The sequence below is a fragment of the Rattus norvegicus genome, chromosome 3 (genome assembly GCF_021556685.1).
Source record: "Rattus norvegicus strain SHRSP/BbbUtx chromosome 3, alternate assembly SHRSP_T2T, whole genome shotgun sequence".
Classification (NCBI taxonomy): Eukaryota; Metazoa; Chordata; class Mammalia; order Rodentia; family Muridae; genus Rattus; species Rattus norvegicus.
Genome location: NC_141536.1, coordinates 49,835,435 through 49,852,349, shown reverse-complemented (window position 1 = coordinate 49,852,349; position 16,915 = coordinate 49,835,435). Strand labels below are relative to the sequence as shown.

Below are 16,915 nucleotides of genomic sequence, written 5' to 3'. Positions count from 1 at the left end.
ATTATACACAACATGACTGCTTCTTTCTGGGGTGGCATGTGACAGCTTTTCTTCAGGTGTCTGAGCTCCCAATCCTTACCTGACATTTAATGCCTGCCAGGCTGCAGGTACACGTTTCTGGATCACAGAACACTCTGCAGTCACAGCCGCAGTCCTCCCGAGACAGGCGGATGGCCCGCAGCTCGTGTTTTTCTTCCACGTCGATCTTCTTCACCCCAGAGGCTCGCAACAGAGCTCTCCGTTTTTTTGTGGGCAGGGGTTGCAGGAAGAAGTATTCGTCGACTTCCGTGTTGTCTAAATCGATATCGTCATCGGAAATGTCATCCACGGTCAGTGTGCTCGCTTCCTCCGATTCTACAGTGCCATTCTTGGTCATCTACGAATACAAGGAAGCAAACAAGGATGTCATTTGGGCAGAGTCCAAAATCCCCCCCCTTCAGTGTTGCTGAGGATGAGCTGAGCTGTCACGCAGAGCGTCCCCGGGACTGCAGAAGTCAGAGGAAGGAAAAACAATGGTGTCGAAATAAAAGGCTTTTTAAATGCTCAACCCTTAATCTCTCAAGGTCAGTGACTACAGATACAGCTTGGGCAAACATAGTGTAACCAGATCAGAGGTCATAGACAACCACGCGAGAAAGCTGTCTTTGCCCTCAGCCCACAGTGACATCTCTGATGTCAGAGGAAATGTGCCCTGGATCAGAGGTGACTGCATCTCAGTGGGCGCCATGACTACCTTCCTCAGCAACTGCCATGTCCTTGGAAGTATGTGTGACTTTGAGGCCCCTGAGAAGCACACATACTGGACATGAAGTCACACTGTGCACGGCTGGGATGACAAGAGAGCACAGTGATTACTCAGAACAATCCAAGAAGGAAGGCACGATAGAAGTAATCAGTCAGGTCAGCATGCTCTCAGCAAGACAAGGACATAGATTAATGCTGGCAAGGACTCATCAACCCACAACCGAGACAAACTGTACTCTCAAAGGAATGCATGCAGACCTCCCTCCGAGCAAAGGCATGCTTTCTATATTTATGGGGACACTCATTCTTTTACCTACTCGGCTATGCACACGCGCGCACACACACACACACACATACACACACACACACACACACACATTCATATATATATATATATATACACACACACATATATCTTTTCTATATTAATCTCATCCATCAGTAAGCCCTAAATATAAATTTCATTTGTTATTATTATGAAATCACCTCTTGTTTTCTTCATACAAAACATGTTGAAAAAAGTTTTCCCTGAACGTGAGCAAAATATTTTTTGCGAGGAGCAGCCCAGTAATAAAGGCAAAAACTTCACAAGAAATAAATCAAGGATGTTCTAAATATAGAAGGTAGCTAAATGATTTAATTTATTACACTCTAAATTTCATTAATTACGACTATTACTATGCCTGGTGAACTTGACAATTCATCCATTAAGTAGTGAAAATACTCTAGAGACACCAGACATGCCCCCGTCTTCATAGGAAAGAGTCTCGTATTTAGATAGAAGTATTTACTCCTGGACAATAGCTTTAGATGGTCCAACTCTGGGTGTCCTGCAGAGAAAAATTTAAATTAGACGTTTACCGTACTGTAGGGAAATCTCCACAGAAGAAAGGACCAGGAATAAGTGCATATTGCGGTATATTGCAAAGGGGTCCTGTGGTGTATCCTCTACAGCAACTTAGCTATGTCCTGGGACTTTTTAGAATTGAGCCTGTCATCTCAGAAAGGCCTTATTATTGCACACTGTTCCTTAGTAGTATCTACTCTATATTTCCCCCTTGGAATTTCTAAGAAAGTGTACATAGCAGGACATGTCTGTGTAGGTATGCATGTATGTACACGTGTGTGTGTAAGTGAGGGGGTGATGTTGGGTTATCTTAGTCTACTATTCTCCATCTTAGTTTTTGGGGTTCCCCGTTTGGCTATGCTGACTGAACAACATGTACCCAGGTTCTGTTTGTCACAGACTCCCCTGTCTCTACTTCCATTCCCTATTTCTTCTGTGGGAGCCGGATGTAAACTCAGGTCCTTATGCACAAGGACTTTCTGACTGAGCCTTCTCCACGGCCTGGCATAATATATACCTTGCTTAATCTGGGGTGCCCAATACAAAGATGTTGCTTTGGTTGCGGTTAGCATTTCTAATCATTCCCTCTCCCTAGCAATCTGCATGCTTCCGGTTATAAAGATCTGATTTTCTAAAGACATTCAAATGGAAACCGTCTAGCACACTCGATCTTCACCGAGTGAAGCTTCTTGACGAAGTGTCCCCTTTCACTTCCCTCAGTGGCACCAGGGCTCTTTTAGCTAACCCCTGGCCGGCCTATGTGAACTGCAGCAAGCTGCTGACTCTGGTACATTCTTCCTGTGCTATCTATATTACACAACGTTTCACTACACATTACAGTGCAATGATGTTTACTTTGTACAAATAGATACGTTCTCACAACAAAATCTACAACTTAAATGGCAAGACACAGATAAAAAGGAGGCAGCTATCACAAGAAGCACAAAAATCTTAAAGCAAGTCAAATTGAGGCCAAGGCCAAGGCTAAGTGTAGGAGCACCGGCCTGTAATCTCAGTACTCTACAACTGAAAGAAAAAGACAGTGAATTTGAAGTCAGCCTTGAACCTTTGAAGTCAACATTGAAGAGGCAATGTTGTTGTTGATTTTTTTTTTTCTGAAAAGGAATAAGAAGTGAGATGTTTAGGTAGTATTTACAACCGTAGTAAAGTTGTTAGGGTTACATGATTAATTGGTACCTAACAATTAAGAAAAAATTAAATATTGGTATGTCTGACTGAAGATTGAGTTTACTCTGACTATAAATGTTCTTAGAAATACATTCCCCATCTTGTATAATTCATACCCTTCGGTTACAAGTAATATCATTTTAAAATAAAAGATTAAGAATCAAAATTCCTTCCAATGTAGCTATAAATCTGTTTCCATCTTGTTCAAGAGCTGTAATTTTTCTTTTTGATAATCACCTATAACATGAACATGATCTTATAAGTTCCCTACCCCCTTGCAACTGTTCAAGATGATTTCTAATGAAGACCAGGGCAATCTAGTTGAGCTTGGTCAATTGGTCATATCGCCCAGTCTTTGGTTTCTATGTTGCGTCTATTGGCTGCTTTCCCCAATCTCTATGACGTAACTCACAGAAAGCAACATAAAAGAAGATGGGCTCACTGTTTGAGAGGGTACAGTCCACCACGGCAGGGAAGCACAGGCAGGAATGTGAGACAGCCTTTGATTGCTGAGACCAAGGAGCAGAGAGCAGGTAGCTCACTTTCTCTCTCCCCTTTCTATTAATCCTGCTAGACAGTGCTACCCACATTTAGAGCAGGTCTTCTCTCCTCAGTTAAACCTCTCAGGAAACACTGCTCAGATATGTGTCTCCTGGGTGATTCCAAATCCAGTCCAACTGACAGTGAGATCAGTCATCATGGTTGCCTTTGAGGCATATTCCCTACCATGACCTTTCACTGCAATCTGTGCCCTCCCCCCCTTTTTTTTCAGTCAAGACTCTTTACCATTTGGTGTGTCACACATGCTGCCTTGAAATGTATTTGAGAACAACATGGGTGGAAGCCAAGAAGCTCCCTTCCTTCCCCTCCAACACCTTTATTTCACTCTGAAGATCTGCTGCAAAGGCTCTACCACGATCACCTCTTCTGCTTTTTTCTGAGACATCTACTCCAGGGCCATCTTCCCTGGTAAGAATATTCTGGTTCCACAGGACTTTTCTTCCATGACATGAGTGATGTTTTCGATGGTTTTTCCTACCTCAAAACAGAACCATTGGATAGCCAGAAATTGCTCTTTACAAATGAGATGCCATATTTGATACACCAATGAGTCTCAGATGCCCTGAGATCTCTCTAGTGCAGATTGAAATGAGCCAATTCTCGTGTAGTATTCTATGTCTTTATCTTATAGATTCAAAGGTTCTGTTGATACCTGGTACAGTGCTGGGACGGGTTAACATGCTCATTTGCTGATGGGGTGGTTTTATCTGAGGATGGTTGATTTAAAAGTACTTGTTATTGGATGTTCTATGTTAAACACAAAACAACTGTTTAGACACACAGCATGCACAGTAACAAGCGCTTTCAAACATACACTCACTTTTGAGGTGGGTTCGAGGTTACATAAAGCTTTCAGAATGGGAAAAACCTTTGCCAACTGTACACATAATCAGGCATTAAAATATAAAGCATTAAAAAAATTAAACCACTCCAAATTAAAATCGTTCAATCAACAAATGAGCATTTTAGCTGCTCAATTCTCAAAAGAAGAAACACAAATGGTCAATAATTACATGAAAAAATTCACTGTTTTTAGCACTAGGAAAATTAAAATAAGAATATATTGATGTCCATTTCAACCTGGGTCAGAACATCATCAACAAAACAAAGGACAACAAATGGCATTCTAAGAAAGATATCTGGAAAATAAAATGTTTATACTCTGCTGATAAGAGTACAAACTGATGGAGTCATTACGGGAATAAGTATAAAAGTTTCTCGGCAAACACCACCCAGAACCATCATATGATCCAGCAGTTCCACTCCTGGCTGTAAACCTAAAGGAACTTAGATCAATATGCCACAGCGATTAACCTTATGAACCAGTGCTTGTTACAGCACTGCTCACAACAGCTAAGCTATGGAACCAGCCAAAATGTCCATTAACAGAGGACCAAGTAAAGTAGGAGACATATTCCAATGGAGTTAGTACTTAGTTTTAAGGAAGAATAAAATTGAGTCAGTTGTAGGGAAAGAGATAAAACTAGAGATCATCATGTCAAGTTAAAGACAATCAGATTCAGAAAGACAAATATTTTTATATGTAAAATCTAGAACTGATGCATATATCTACATATATCACGTGTGAAAATTATTATATAGAGATGTTTTTGTATATGCCATAGGAAATAAAGGGAGAAGAGGGACAATGGTAGGAAAGAAGGGAACTAAAGAGGCAAGTGGGAGAAATAAGATGTACTGGGAAAAGAAAAACAAATACAGCCTCTCTTGTCTCATATGCAGAATCTGTCCATTCATTTATCCACCCACCCATCTATCCATCCATCCATCCATCCATCCACCCACCCACCCATCCATCCATCCACCTACCCAACCATCCATCACCTATCATCTAACACTATCAATGAATGATATAAATGCAGAGGAGGGATTTTTAGAGGAATGAAGGACATCAGAAAGGACCACAATGAGGGGTACATAAACACAGTTTAATGATATAGATGTATGAAAATGTTATGGGGGAACCCATTATTTTTACACTAACTGACAACAAGTCATTAAAAAAAAGCCAGGCATGGTAGTGCACACCTGGAATTTCAGTATCTAGGAAATAGCAAGCATGTTGTAAGTTTGAGATCAGTCCCAGACACATATAAAAATCCTGTTTCAAAAGACTAAGGTGTGGAGATGAACTTTGGTAACAGAGCATTTGACTAGACACACACACACACACACACACACACACACACACACACACACACAAATCTCTAAGTTATAAGTATTATCAAGAACCCTGGCTTTTAACTCTGCTCTGGTTTGCATATGGAAAAAAAAAAGATTAGAAGTGGAAGTGAAAAGAGTCATAGAAACAGTTGTGAGGCAATAATAGGAAGTTGTTGAATCCACGTATCAAAAGCTATTCTAATGAATTTTACCTGCATTACTGCATTTAGCATCAGAATCATAAAGTAGATATTATCACTATATATGTTTACCTAGAGAGAAAATGGAGGCACCAGAATGATAAAGTTTGCCCAAGATCACCAGGGCTATGGGTCATGATCTAAATAATCTAATTACATACAGCTCATAGTCATGGCACATAGACACAAAAACCAAAAACAAGCAACCAAACAAAATAAACAAGCAAGCAAACATAACATCACTGGATAGCAGTTACGATCAGAGAGCTGACCTCAGTACCAGAGTGGGCTGGAAGACAAAGAATGTTACATACTCCCTTCAGTTTTCTCTTTCGGAAATACAGGCTAGGATTCAGACACAGAGAACAGAGGACACCAAAGAAAACAGAGCACTGGAAAGGGGGTTCTCAATTCGGATGGAAATACTGCTAGGAGGAACTAGCCAATGCTCAGTGACTTCTGTGTGAGTCTTGATTTTCTCAGCTTAGTCATCTATCCTGGATTGTTTCAAACCAGCATAGCTTTTCCCTAATTTGCAGTAATATCATACCACATTAATTTTACTGGTTGATTTCACATATATTTCTCCTATTGTATTGTGCACATACTGTGGGCAAAGCCTCTGTTTGTCTTGCTTTTTATTCTATTTCTAGCACTTTGGTAATGATAAGTCTTACATAATTGGTTAATAAATTGGTTTTAGTAAATGAAAAGATTCTCTTAACCACTGTGCAATACTATTAGTTCCTGTGACAGGTATGGGGCTTTAGAATGGAGAGTAGTCTGCCTTCTAAGGACCTGCAGGTCTGCTGGGAAAAAGGATGTAATAAACATGACACGGTGTAGTAAATGCACTAATATATAAAATATATTGTACATATTATATATTAATATGCAATATAATTATATAAATACAAATATACTTGTATGTTTATATTAGATATAGATATATTTATAATTTACTTATTATTTATATCATATAAATATATAATTATATATACAGTATAAAGATATGTAAGATAATTATGTATAGTAATTTATATATGCATATACATATATACACACTCTGTAGAAGTAAGGGGAAGAAGAAAGTAAAGGGTAAAGGCAAGGCAAGGTACCAAGATAAAAGCAAAATTATTTATTTGCTTTTCTGATTTCATAGTGTCTGAGAAGAAAATGATCTTCAAGTCAGAAATAGGAGAACAGACAAGCCAAGAAGGATTGACAGCAGAGATGAGGAAGCAGCAGCTTCGCGTGAGAATCTTTGGGCCCAGAAGACTCATGCTTCACAATGATGAAAAAGTCTAAGTTATGATTGCTCATCCTAACATCTGTGAGGAATCGTGGGGAGAGAAATTAAATGACGATCAAAATGGGAATGAATTGTTTTTTAAAAATGCTAATTCTGGAAAACAATATTCTAAGAAGAATGATTTAAACAGATGGCCTCCATAAAGGGGATAAAAGAGAGCTGTGCATACTAAACTACTGACAGGGTTCATGAGAGAGAACTAACCATTGCTCAAACGAACTCTATGCAGAACCTCAGTGTAGAAAAGCTCAAAGTGAGGTGCAGAAGCTGGAAAGCTGTTGTCTTGAGAATCTGTTGTCCTTGTATAAACCTAAGAACTCATTTTGAAGCTCCAAGAAGACTCCATAAACATTCTTCACATGAAAACAACAGTGTCTAGTTAACGAGTGTGGTTGGATAAAGAAAATGGCTTTGAAAATAGTGGCTTCGGTTGCTGTATCTGTGTGTCTAGGACGGAGACTACAACATTTCTATGCATCAGTGACAGGGGCTCTTTACTGGCAAGGATTCCTGGTTGAGGTCATGGCGAGGGGATACCTGAGCCACTCCCACATCCTCCTAAGGATCACAGCCTTGACAGACTTTCTCAAACTTAGCCCTGCCTTGTAAAATACAGTTTTAAAATGAAGCCCTGGATAAGGACAAGAAGATTGTTTGTCAAAACATAACCAAACCAAACTTCACATCTGGCCTTAAAGAGAGCCCTGCACCTGGAGATACTAATATTTTTATTTATATCACGAAGCCTATTTGGCTGAAACAACTTGAGGTTCTTGCTTGCTTGCTTAGCTTTTCTTTTACTTCCTTCCTCGGTCTACTTACTTAATAGGAACAGACTGGTCAAGGTCCCAAAGGCTATTGGAATCTTCATGTGCAGCTACAGAATGAGCAGACATGAGTTGAGAGCAGACAACGTAATAACATTCCTGCACCCTGGGAAGATCTGTACACTGGTGCATCTGTAGGCTTAGATCAAGTAGCACAAGTGGGTGCTAGTGAACAATACTGTACTGAGGTGGGGAATCCAGGGCAACAAAAGCCCTGGCCCAGCAGACTCAGTGGGAAGAACTGGGAATGTTTAACAGCACAGAACAGAAATACCTATAAACTATAAACTATGTTCAGATATGTGCCTGTCTACAACACTGCTTTTAAACACCTGGAGTTCTTCTGATAATCAATATATTTTGTATCCCACAGTGCCAATTTGGGGTGAAAGGTAAGAGATATTGTAGCAGGTTGCTCTGTGGAAGATGGAGCTCTCTTTTTAAAGCCGTTTGAAAAAAAAATCACTATCTTAACAAAGTCATGCATTCTGGGTAACCAGACAAGGGTAATTTTCAGGCTACTGGGTACAAGACATGCATGGAATGACTAGTTTATAAGGTCTTTGGCAAATGGAAGGAAAAACATTCATAACACTTTGATATTTGGTCAATTTTATATTCTATCTCTTCAGTTTACTAGCTATGACTGCCACATGGCAAATTAAAACATTTTAGTCACTTCAGCCAGAACTTACCCAGCATAATGTGGCCTTCTAGCTCAATGAGTAAGGCATCTGGAATCATTAAGAAGTCTTCAGCACCACAAAAGTTACAGAAAATCATAATATCCACCTATAAACTTTATCTTTTCTAGAAATTCATCCTTCTTGTGGCTTAGAGCAATAATCGCCTCTTCAATGGCAAAAAGTAAGCAGGATGCAGCCAATAGCATTCCAAGAGCTACTTAAGCCACCGACACAATGAAAACACAGTCATGATCATGTTTGACAAGGTCTGCGCCTTACATATTCCCTTGCTAGCTAATTTCAAGAGGCCATGGGGAAGAATGAAAACACAATTCATTCCAGTTAAACAGCACCCCACGTTAAATTAGGAAAATTTATGCATAATTTTTCCTGAATTAAAAAAGGTAATATTTCTTGTACAGGAAGAACGTAAATGTTTGATTATATATCCTTAATTGCTCCCTAATAACTAAAATATTGCAATATTATGAAAGAACACATTCTTAAGTACATTACATAGACATAGAGTAGAGACCCACCATTCAGCCTCCATTATTTTGGTTAGGTATATTTTCTCTGTACTTGTCAAAGTTGGCTGTATATATCTGAATAAGACCAGGCAGGTACTTGGCATAGCGGAGTTTTCAAGGCATTTTTAGAAGCTTTGCTACTTAGTATGTTCTTGAGCCTTCTCTAAGAGTCTACCACAGAAGTTCTGAACAGTAATTAGCTCTAAGCAATGCCATGACAAACAAGATAAGACAGATCTAAAAACGAATTGCAACATAAGGAATTAAATTAAAACCACATCTAAAAATGCTGAAACTGTGGGTTTCGGAGATAATTCATCCTTCTCTCTCAAGTGCCTAATCCCATGCCTTCCCAGGGACATCTGAGTTTTTTCTTTATCTGGACAATCAACCCAAGACTTTTGAAGAGATGTGGCGAGCTGGGCTGGAGGTGGGGTGGAGAACTGGAATAAGGCATGGGTAATCATTACATAACTACAGTCCTCATCAGTCTGAGATTTTGAGTGAAAATGATCTAGATACATTATTTTTAGAGGGCCCACTATTAGAAGCTGGCCATTCTGTGCTTTAACTTTGCACAGAAGAGTCAATAACCAAGTACCACGCATGAACACCCAATGGAGAAACCCAGACGAGACTATAATCCCACAGAGCAGCTAGAGAGGGTAGCCAGAAGTGAAGAACCGAGCCTCAACCCCAGGAAGCAAAGGGTGATTTGGATTGTGGATGCACTGGCAAGGAGAAGCAAGTCACATCTGCAGAGGCCACATTGAATTTCTCTGAGCAGTGCAGTAGAGTCCTCTAGGGTGAAACTGGAGGGGACTAGGACACCAACCCTCTATGGAACCTGCAAACAGCTGCTGGATGCATTCCCCAGAGACAGGAGAGATGGAATCATGTGCAATGTAATTGTTCAAGAGTGTGGTGCAGATTATTAAATCTGGGCATTTAATTTGCAAAGGAGTATAGTATTACGATGACTACATTGATTACCATGAAGTGTGTGACATCTGAATGGGCTTGACAGGAAAAACGGAACTGCACTCTGTAATTTAGAAGCCTAAAGCTACTTATTTCTTCTAGGAACATGCATTTTATTCAATTAGTTTTTCTCCATTACTTATTTATAGTCAATGTGTGAAACAACCATGGTGCCAACAAACACGATACACTTGAAACCCTCCAATAAAATTGGATTTGTTCTAGACATCTAAGTGTCTGAATCTATACAATTCCTTAATATCTGTATAACACACACCTCAGGAATTGAACTAGCAAATTAGAAGCACTTTATGGTCAAAAAAACATACTTTGATTCTTGATTTAGTTCCAAAATGTTTATTACAAGGAAACTTCTAGAAGCGTGTATAAAGAGCTCCTCTGTTTGGAACCCAGCAGATTCTCCAGGAAATTCAGAGGCATTGTGTGTGAAGACTTTATAGTTGCTGTACAAAGCCATTGTCTTTTCAAATAGGTAAAGTGAAAGTCCAGTGAGTTACTGGGCCTTCACGATGAGGGCTTGGGGAACAGCCAATGTGTCACACAGGCTGCTCTGTATTACTTCACAAGGAGTTTACTGACACTCCCAGAAAACCATCTCAGGAAAAACCCATTTCTCTCTCTCTTCCTCTCCCTTTCCCACCTGTGTCTCAACAAGGTTTTATTAACAGCTCTACCCCATTTTGAGGTAACTTTCTGCTTCTGCTTGAGTGCTAAGAATACAGCACTGGGCGTCTCACCAACCTTATCCTCCTCAACCCATTCCCTCTTTGGATGCCCCCTCTGTACCAAGGGTTTTCTGTTGCTCCCATCCAAAACCAGGGAATCAACTTTGTGACATCCCCTTCACAGAGCAAGTCACACGTGGAAACAAATGTGCTACAAGAGAAATTCCTAGTATTGGTGAAATTTGGGGCACAGCTATCATTTTGTGCTAGTAAATTTGGGATCATTTAAACCTTAGACAAGTATAATTCATGATAGTTTTCCTGTAAATCATGAAAATCAATGCTAGAGTAACTGCCGTGAAAACATACAGGCTCTCTTCCTCATATTTCAGAACGCCTGTCTTCACGGCTGTGAGGTGTTAGCTTCAGGGACCATGTGTTTCTGAGTACATGTGTACGGAGTCAGGAGAGGGTAAGTGCAGATCACTGCAGTGTCCCTTGCTGTTAGCTTCCTGGCCATTTGGAAGAAGGGATGGTAACCAAATGCTATCTGTTTAGGATCTCACCAAAGGGAACGTTGCATGCTTTCAAATCAGAACTGGGTGCTTCCACATAAAAAAGAAACCGTAGGAATGGCACCTGCCTGGGTGTCCCCTGCTGAGATGACTTCTTGTCCTTACTTATCCCTAAGCAGAATTTTACTAATAAGTCTCCAGCGCTCCCACTATTTTTTCCTCTCCTGTTCTGCTTGTTAGAAAAGAGCCTGAAAAGAGGAGGAAGGACTGCAGCAGAAATGGCTTACTTCCTCATGTGCCAGGGCGGCTGCAATTCCTTCAAAGAGTCACACATACAGTCACCATTGGAAGCTTTACTTCTCAGATGCCTTTACAGTCTCTGTTGTTAGAATCCACTGTACACACCACCAGACCCTGGAAGAGGATAGAGTGTGCTTCCTAGTTCCTATATGGGGTAATCAATTAATTTAATAAGAAGGACCAAAATCATGACAACCAGTTTCCTAGGCGGTAAGGTAGTTCTTTTCTGCCTATGTGATCCTTTGATCTCAGCTATGTTCCTGTGATTTTATTCCATTGGCTCTTTGTGAGGATTAAATTCAATTGCATGTACAAAAGGCTTAGCAAATAAGAAATCTGATTGGCAGCCACTACCATTGATTCAGGATTATTTGAACTTGGAGAACGATGTCATTTTTGGCGGGGGCAGTGGAGTGAGTTTGCAGGGAAAGGTGGAGTTGAAAAGCAAACTTAAGAGTCATTGCTAAAATAAGCACTCGGAAATCAGAAAAACAAAAACAGCCATGGTAAGGAACTTAAAATGAAACCTGACAAACATACTGGGAAAGGAAATGCGACCTCCTCAAACTGGGGTGTGTGTAGCTCAATTTCACTCACTGTCTTTTCACACAATGGAGGACAGGCATATATACAAACAGTAAAATATAAAAAAACAGAAGCATACGCCACACCTCTGCTTTCATTAATTGATGGTAAGGGTGGGTGACAGATTCTTATGGTTTTTCTAGACCACAATGATTGGGTTTGTCGAGACTATTCCCAAAATGTTCTCTTGGTCATTAGGTATCAATGGGAGGGTGTTCTTACACATTAATAAGCGACAAATCCATGCTTCTACTCAGCCAAAGGCATTTTCTCAATTTTGTTTTCTCCAACTTAGATACTGTCCCCACACTTCTTGACAACACAAAGGTATTCCAACTCACATCGGAGAAGACCTCACCATCTATCTACAGCCTTTTTCTATACTTTTGTGTCATTCCACATCATAGAGAGCACTCAATGGTATGTCACCTACAGCCATTCATCCGCAAGCCAGCTTCCTGTTTCCAACTGTCCCTCTGTCTCTGTAAATCCAGCTCATCCCTCAGGCCTGCCTATCTGAGCTCCTAAGTCCCTGTCTCAAATGTCTCTTTCTCTCTGTTCTGTTCAGTCCAATCTCCCCTTCCCTCACCTCTCTCCTGGCTAGCTCTAACAGCTGCTTCACCGACAGGTCTGACTGTACACCTCTGCTCTTTTAACGTAGCCTTCTTCACCCTCATACTATTCTCACATGATTACATGACTGTCATAAGGCACTGCAACTCCAACCTGTGCTTAAGACTTCTGGTAACTTCCTGAGGACAAAGAGGGAACACTTTGCTGTGGTTCCATAGTCTATGTAACTCACCTACCTCAGGCCCAGCAAACATCCCTGGACACCCTCTGTGCCTAGTCCCTAGTTCAGATCTTCCTCTCCCTCCTTCCAGGAGTATTTCTAGACTTCCTGACCACATCTGTTTCCCATCAAAGACTTTTATAACACCTTACAACTTTCCTTCATAGCCCCAAATGAAATTCTGCTTCAATTTCCTTTGACTGCTTGATTGATATCCTCCGCTCCTACTAACATGTGGCCTCTCACAGACAGGGAAGCACATTTATTTCTAGCTTCCTGCTAGCTCCGGTTCACGCACACTCATACAGGTGGTGCACGATGTAGCAATCTCCAAAAGTAAGCATTTTTAGAATGGATGAATAAATAATGTCAGGTAAGAGTCTCATGGAAAGAGTACAGCTTTGTAAAAAGAAGAAAGGAACAGAAAGACAAGAAAAGTAATCCATGGGCAGCTTGTCTGTCATGGAAAATAGAGTCAGACCCATGGAGAAATGTGGTTGGCTCAGACGCTCTAAGAATAGGAGATTTTTGCGAAAAGCAAACAAACGTTTCACCTTTAGTTTTAGAGAGTTGAGCTTCTCCTCCCTGAGGTGTTCTCTCAGCATCTCCCGGTGCAGCCGCTCCTGCTCTCTTGCGAACTCTCCCAGGGTGTACTGGCGCACGCTGTTGTGACGGCTGGACATCCCAAGAGTGCTGCCACCCTGGCTGGGCACACTGGTGAAGCCCTGCCTCCTGGTGAAGTAGTACACGGTGACACAACTGAAGTGCACATTCTTCGTCCTCAGCCGTTTCTCTCTTTTGAGGATGGAGGAAGCTGAAAGAGAAAAGAAGGTGGTCAGCGAAGCCCAGGGCAGCAGCTCCCAGATGAGGCCAAGAGTGCCCTGAATTCTGAGTCTATTGAGGACCCAAATGTTTGGAGCCTTGCAGGCTTGGAAAATACTGAATCTCAGAATTGGCAAAGAGGCCTTTTAATTTCCTTTCTTATATTTTTTTCTAGGCATAGTAGAGTGTATTTTAAATGTTTTTGTAATTGCTCTCGAAGGAAACTTCTGGAGAGTTGCCAATTATTTTTGGAATTAGCAGCAGAATTTTACTCATTTCCTTGAATGCCTTGAGCTTTGGATTTCCAGATTTCATACAGACGGCATTATACTATCATCAGAAAAGTCACAACATGGGGCCCTCCATATCTTGGGTATCCTTTTGATGAATATACTTTTTAAAAAACTAGCAAAATAAATTGAAGGAATAAGTCCTGGTATTCTCCAGCACAGAGCAGTGGGTATAGGGCATAAAAACTTCTTTAATATTTTATAAAGAATAAGAAGAGAGGCACTGAAGGGTTCCAAGACAAAGAAATGACAAAGGTTTTTGAAAATATTAATTGTAGTCAACCAATAATTGTGTATTATATTAATATACACATTAAAAGAGCTGGCTTGCTCTGTGGATAGGAACAATTGTTGCATGTCAATAGAAATGCATTGTTCACACTTCTGAAAAGATAAAATAATCAAAAGTAATAAAAAAAAATCCAGGGCTGGAGAGATGGCTCAGCGGCTAAGAGCACCCGACTGCTCTTCCAGAGGTCCTGAGTTCAATTCCCAGCAACCACATGGTGGCTCACAACCATCTGTAAAGAGATCTGATGCCCTCTTCTGGTGTATCTGAAGACAGCTACAGTGTACTTATATATAATAAATGAATAAATCTTTTAAAAAAATACATTCATGAAAAACAGCTTATCAGCACTATGAAAACAACTTAAATCTAACACAGCTCTCATTAGGTAAAACAGTACCTCTTGCCCTTTAAATAACTATAGACAGTGGTATTATAATACAAATATTAAGATAACAAAAATGCCATAGAATATTTCAGGACTGCTTCCTCTTCATATTATTTTTTAATTAATAAACTTGTATTCTTTTTATACAATAGTGATTTTAAACCATGGGATTGCCAAATCAAGTTAATGAGTGTTTCATGTGTTGGTGATAGAACCATTATCATTAGCTGTGGGAATGGAAGAATGGGATGAGCATGGGGGAGGGATTGCGTACATCTAGGAGTGAGCAAAAGAGAGTTGGATGTGTTATCAACACGACCTCCTGAAGCTGGGCACCAGGATGGGCTATTTGGTTGAGTCCCCCCCTTTTTTTTATGGTAGAACAGTCCAGACTTAGGGAGTCCAAGTGATTTTGTTTACTATAATTGGTGTCCAAAGTAAACTTAGACATTAAAATGTCCAAATTTTACACCCTGTGATAAAATGTCTTATGACTGCAAAAGAAAGAAGTCATCCAAGAGAGAAAAGCATCTATTCTGTTACAGGTCTAAAGCCTATGTCCTTCACACTCTCAGATGGGCTGAAGTTCTCTGGAGTGTAATTTGTTTGGACTAGGATTCTCACAGTTAGAGTCAGATTAAAATGAAACCGTTCGTCACCTTAATCCAATAGGATAGGTGGCCTTACAAAAAGGTAAGATCTGGACCGAGACTTAGAAAGAAGGGAGAGAATATGGAGATACACAGGGAGGAGTGCCGTAGGAAAGTGGACAGGGACACTGAGTTCAAACAGCCCAGGATGCCACCAGAAGTAGTAGTATGCAAGGAAGAATCTCTCCCTGTGAACTGCAGAGGGACCATGACCCAGGCAACATCTAGGCCTCCAGAATTATAAAAAGGAGCCTGGTGTGGATCTCAGGCACTCTGCTCACGGTGAGTTTTTATGGAAGCTTCAGGGAAGTATGCATGCCCATAAATAGTACAGTGAAGGAGAAGGCCTCCACAGCAAGATAACACCAGTGCACACTTACAGGAAGGCTGTTAGGACGATCTTGTTCCCTAGGTTTATTTATATAATGAACACCAAGAGAGGGCCTACTATGTGCCAGCACTTTCTAGATAGGATGCACCTGTGAAAAAACCTGGACCACGATGTTCTTCTGGCTGGAATTCAGAATGAAAAGACTCCAGTAAAGAATGACATTACTGTGAAAATTCGACTTTTCTACCTACCTTCTTTTCTTTAAAAAAAGAAATGCTGTTCACTAATCAAGGGAGGCTGCTTAGGACACCCTTTTGTCAGGCCTGGTGGCAAGCTCCTTTACCCTCTGAGTCCCTTCCCATCTTCTCTGTTATTTTAGCTCCTCAGGAAGAGATTTGCAGATGGTAAACTGCTTCCACACATGTATATTATGTAAACACTCATTCCCATCTCCTTACAAATGACTTACTGCAAGCATCCTTCATCCCCAACATCAGACACAGTTTTTAACTTTGATTTAAAGATGTTTCATACCTGTGAGCTTAAATCGTCTCATACCTGAGAAGACTGTGTCAAGATATAAGAGACACCCCGAAAAAGAAAACTTCTGCCAACAGACCGGAAGCCCTCATCGAGTCATTGATTGATTGGCAGGTGAGGCAGGACCCTCTGGAGCTTAGTGGGGAGCCTTCCACCTTTCTGTTCACTAAAACAATGCCCTTAAGACATTATCGTTCAGAGCCATAACTGTAGGCACCAGGGAGAAAGTGTTTAATATAGTCACTTAGGGTTATTATCATAAACACCTCTGACAATTTGTGGCTTATATTTTTAGAAAATCAGTGGCTCTCTAGACAAATTATTTTTAACAATGCGTTTAATTCTAAGAAATTTTTATCCATTTGGATGTACCTAATATGTTACCTCTTTCCCAAAGCTAATTTAACTACCCTGTTTTGAGAAGTTTTGAGGCTGACAAGCGAGGGAGAGAGCAGACCCTTTTCAGCTGTGTCCTGGGTAGGGCTGAAACTGTGAAAGTGCATCATGAATATGGCTTCCGACTGTGTGCTAGGGATTGCAACGCACGCATGTGCTGACGATGACTTTAATATTATAAACAGCACTGTAAAGACAATGCTCTAAAAGCTGATGACATCAACACATTGAAATACTCTGAAACCAGTGTAATGGCTATTTCTGTGGGTT

The 16,915-nt window shown here is 40.5% G+C and overlaps 1 protein-coding gene across 4 annotated transcripts in view; it reads right to left on the bottom strand.

The window, feature by feature from the left end:
- Csrnp3 (cysteine and serine rich nuclear protein 3) overlaps window positions 1-16,915 on the bottom strand; it is a 187,939-nt gene that overhangs the window by 11,944 nt on the left and 159,080 nt on the right. For all 4 annotated transcript variants that reach the window (NM_001271225.2, NM_001446908.1, XM_087651688.1 and 1 more), the window contains 2 exon segments: window positions 80-376; window positions 13,494-13,753. In NM_001271225.2, coding sequence (NP_001258154.1) covers window positions 80-376; window positions 13,494-13,753 — 557 coding nt within the window.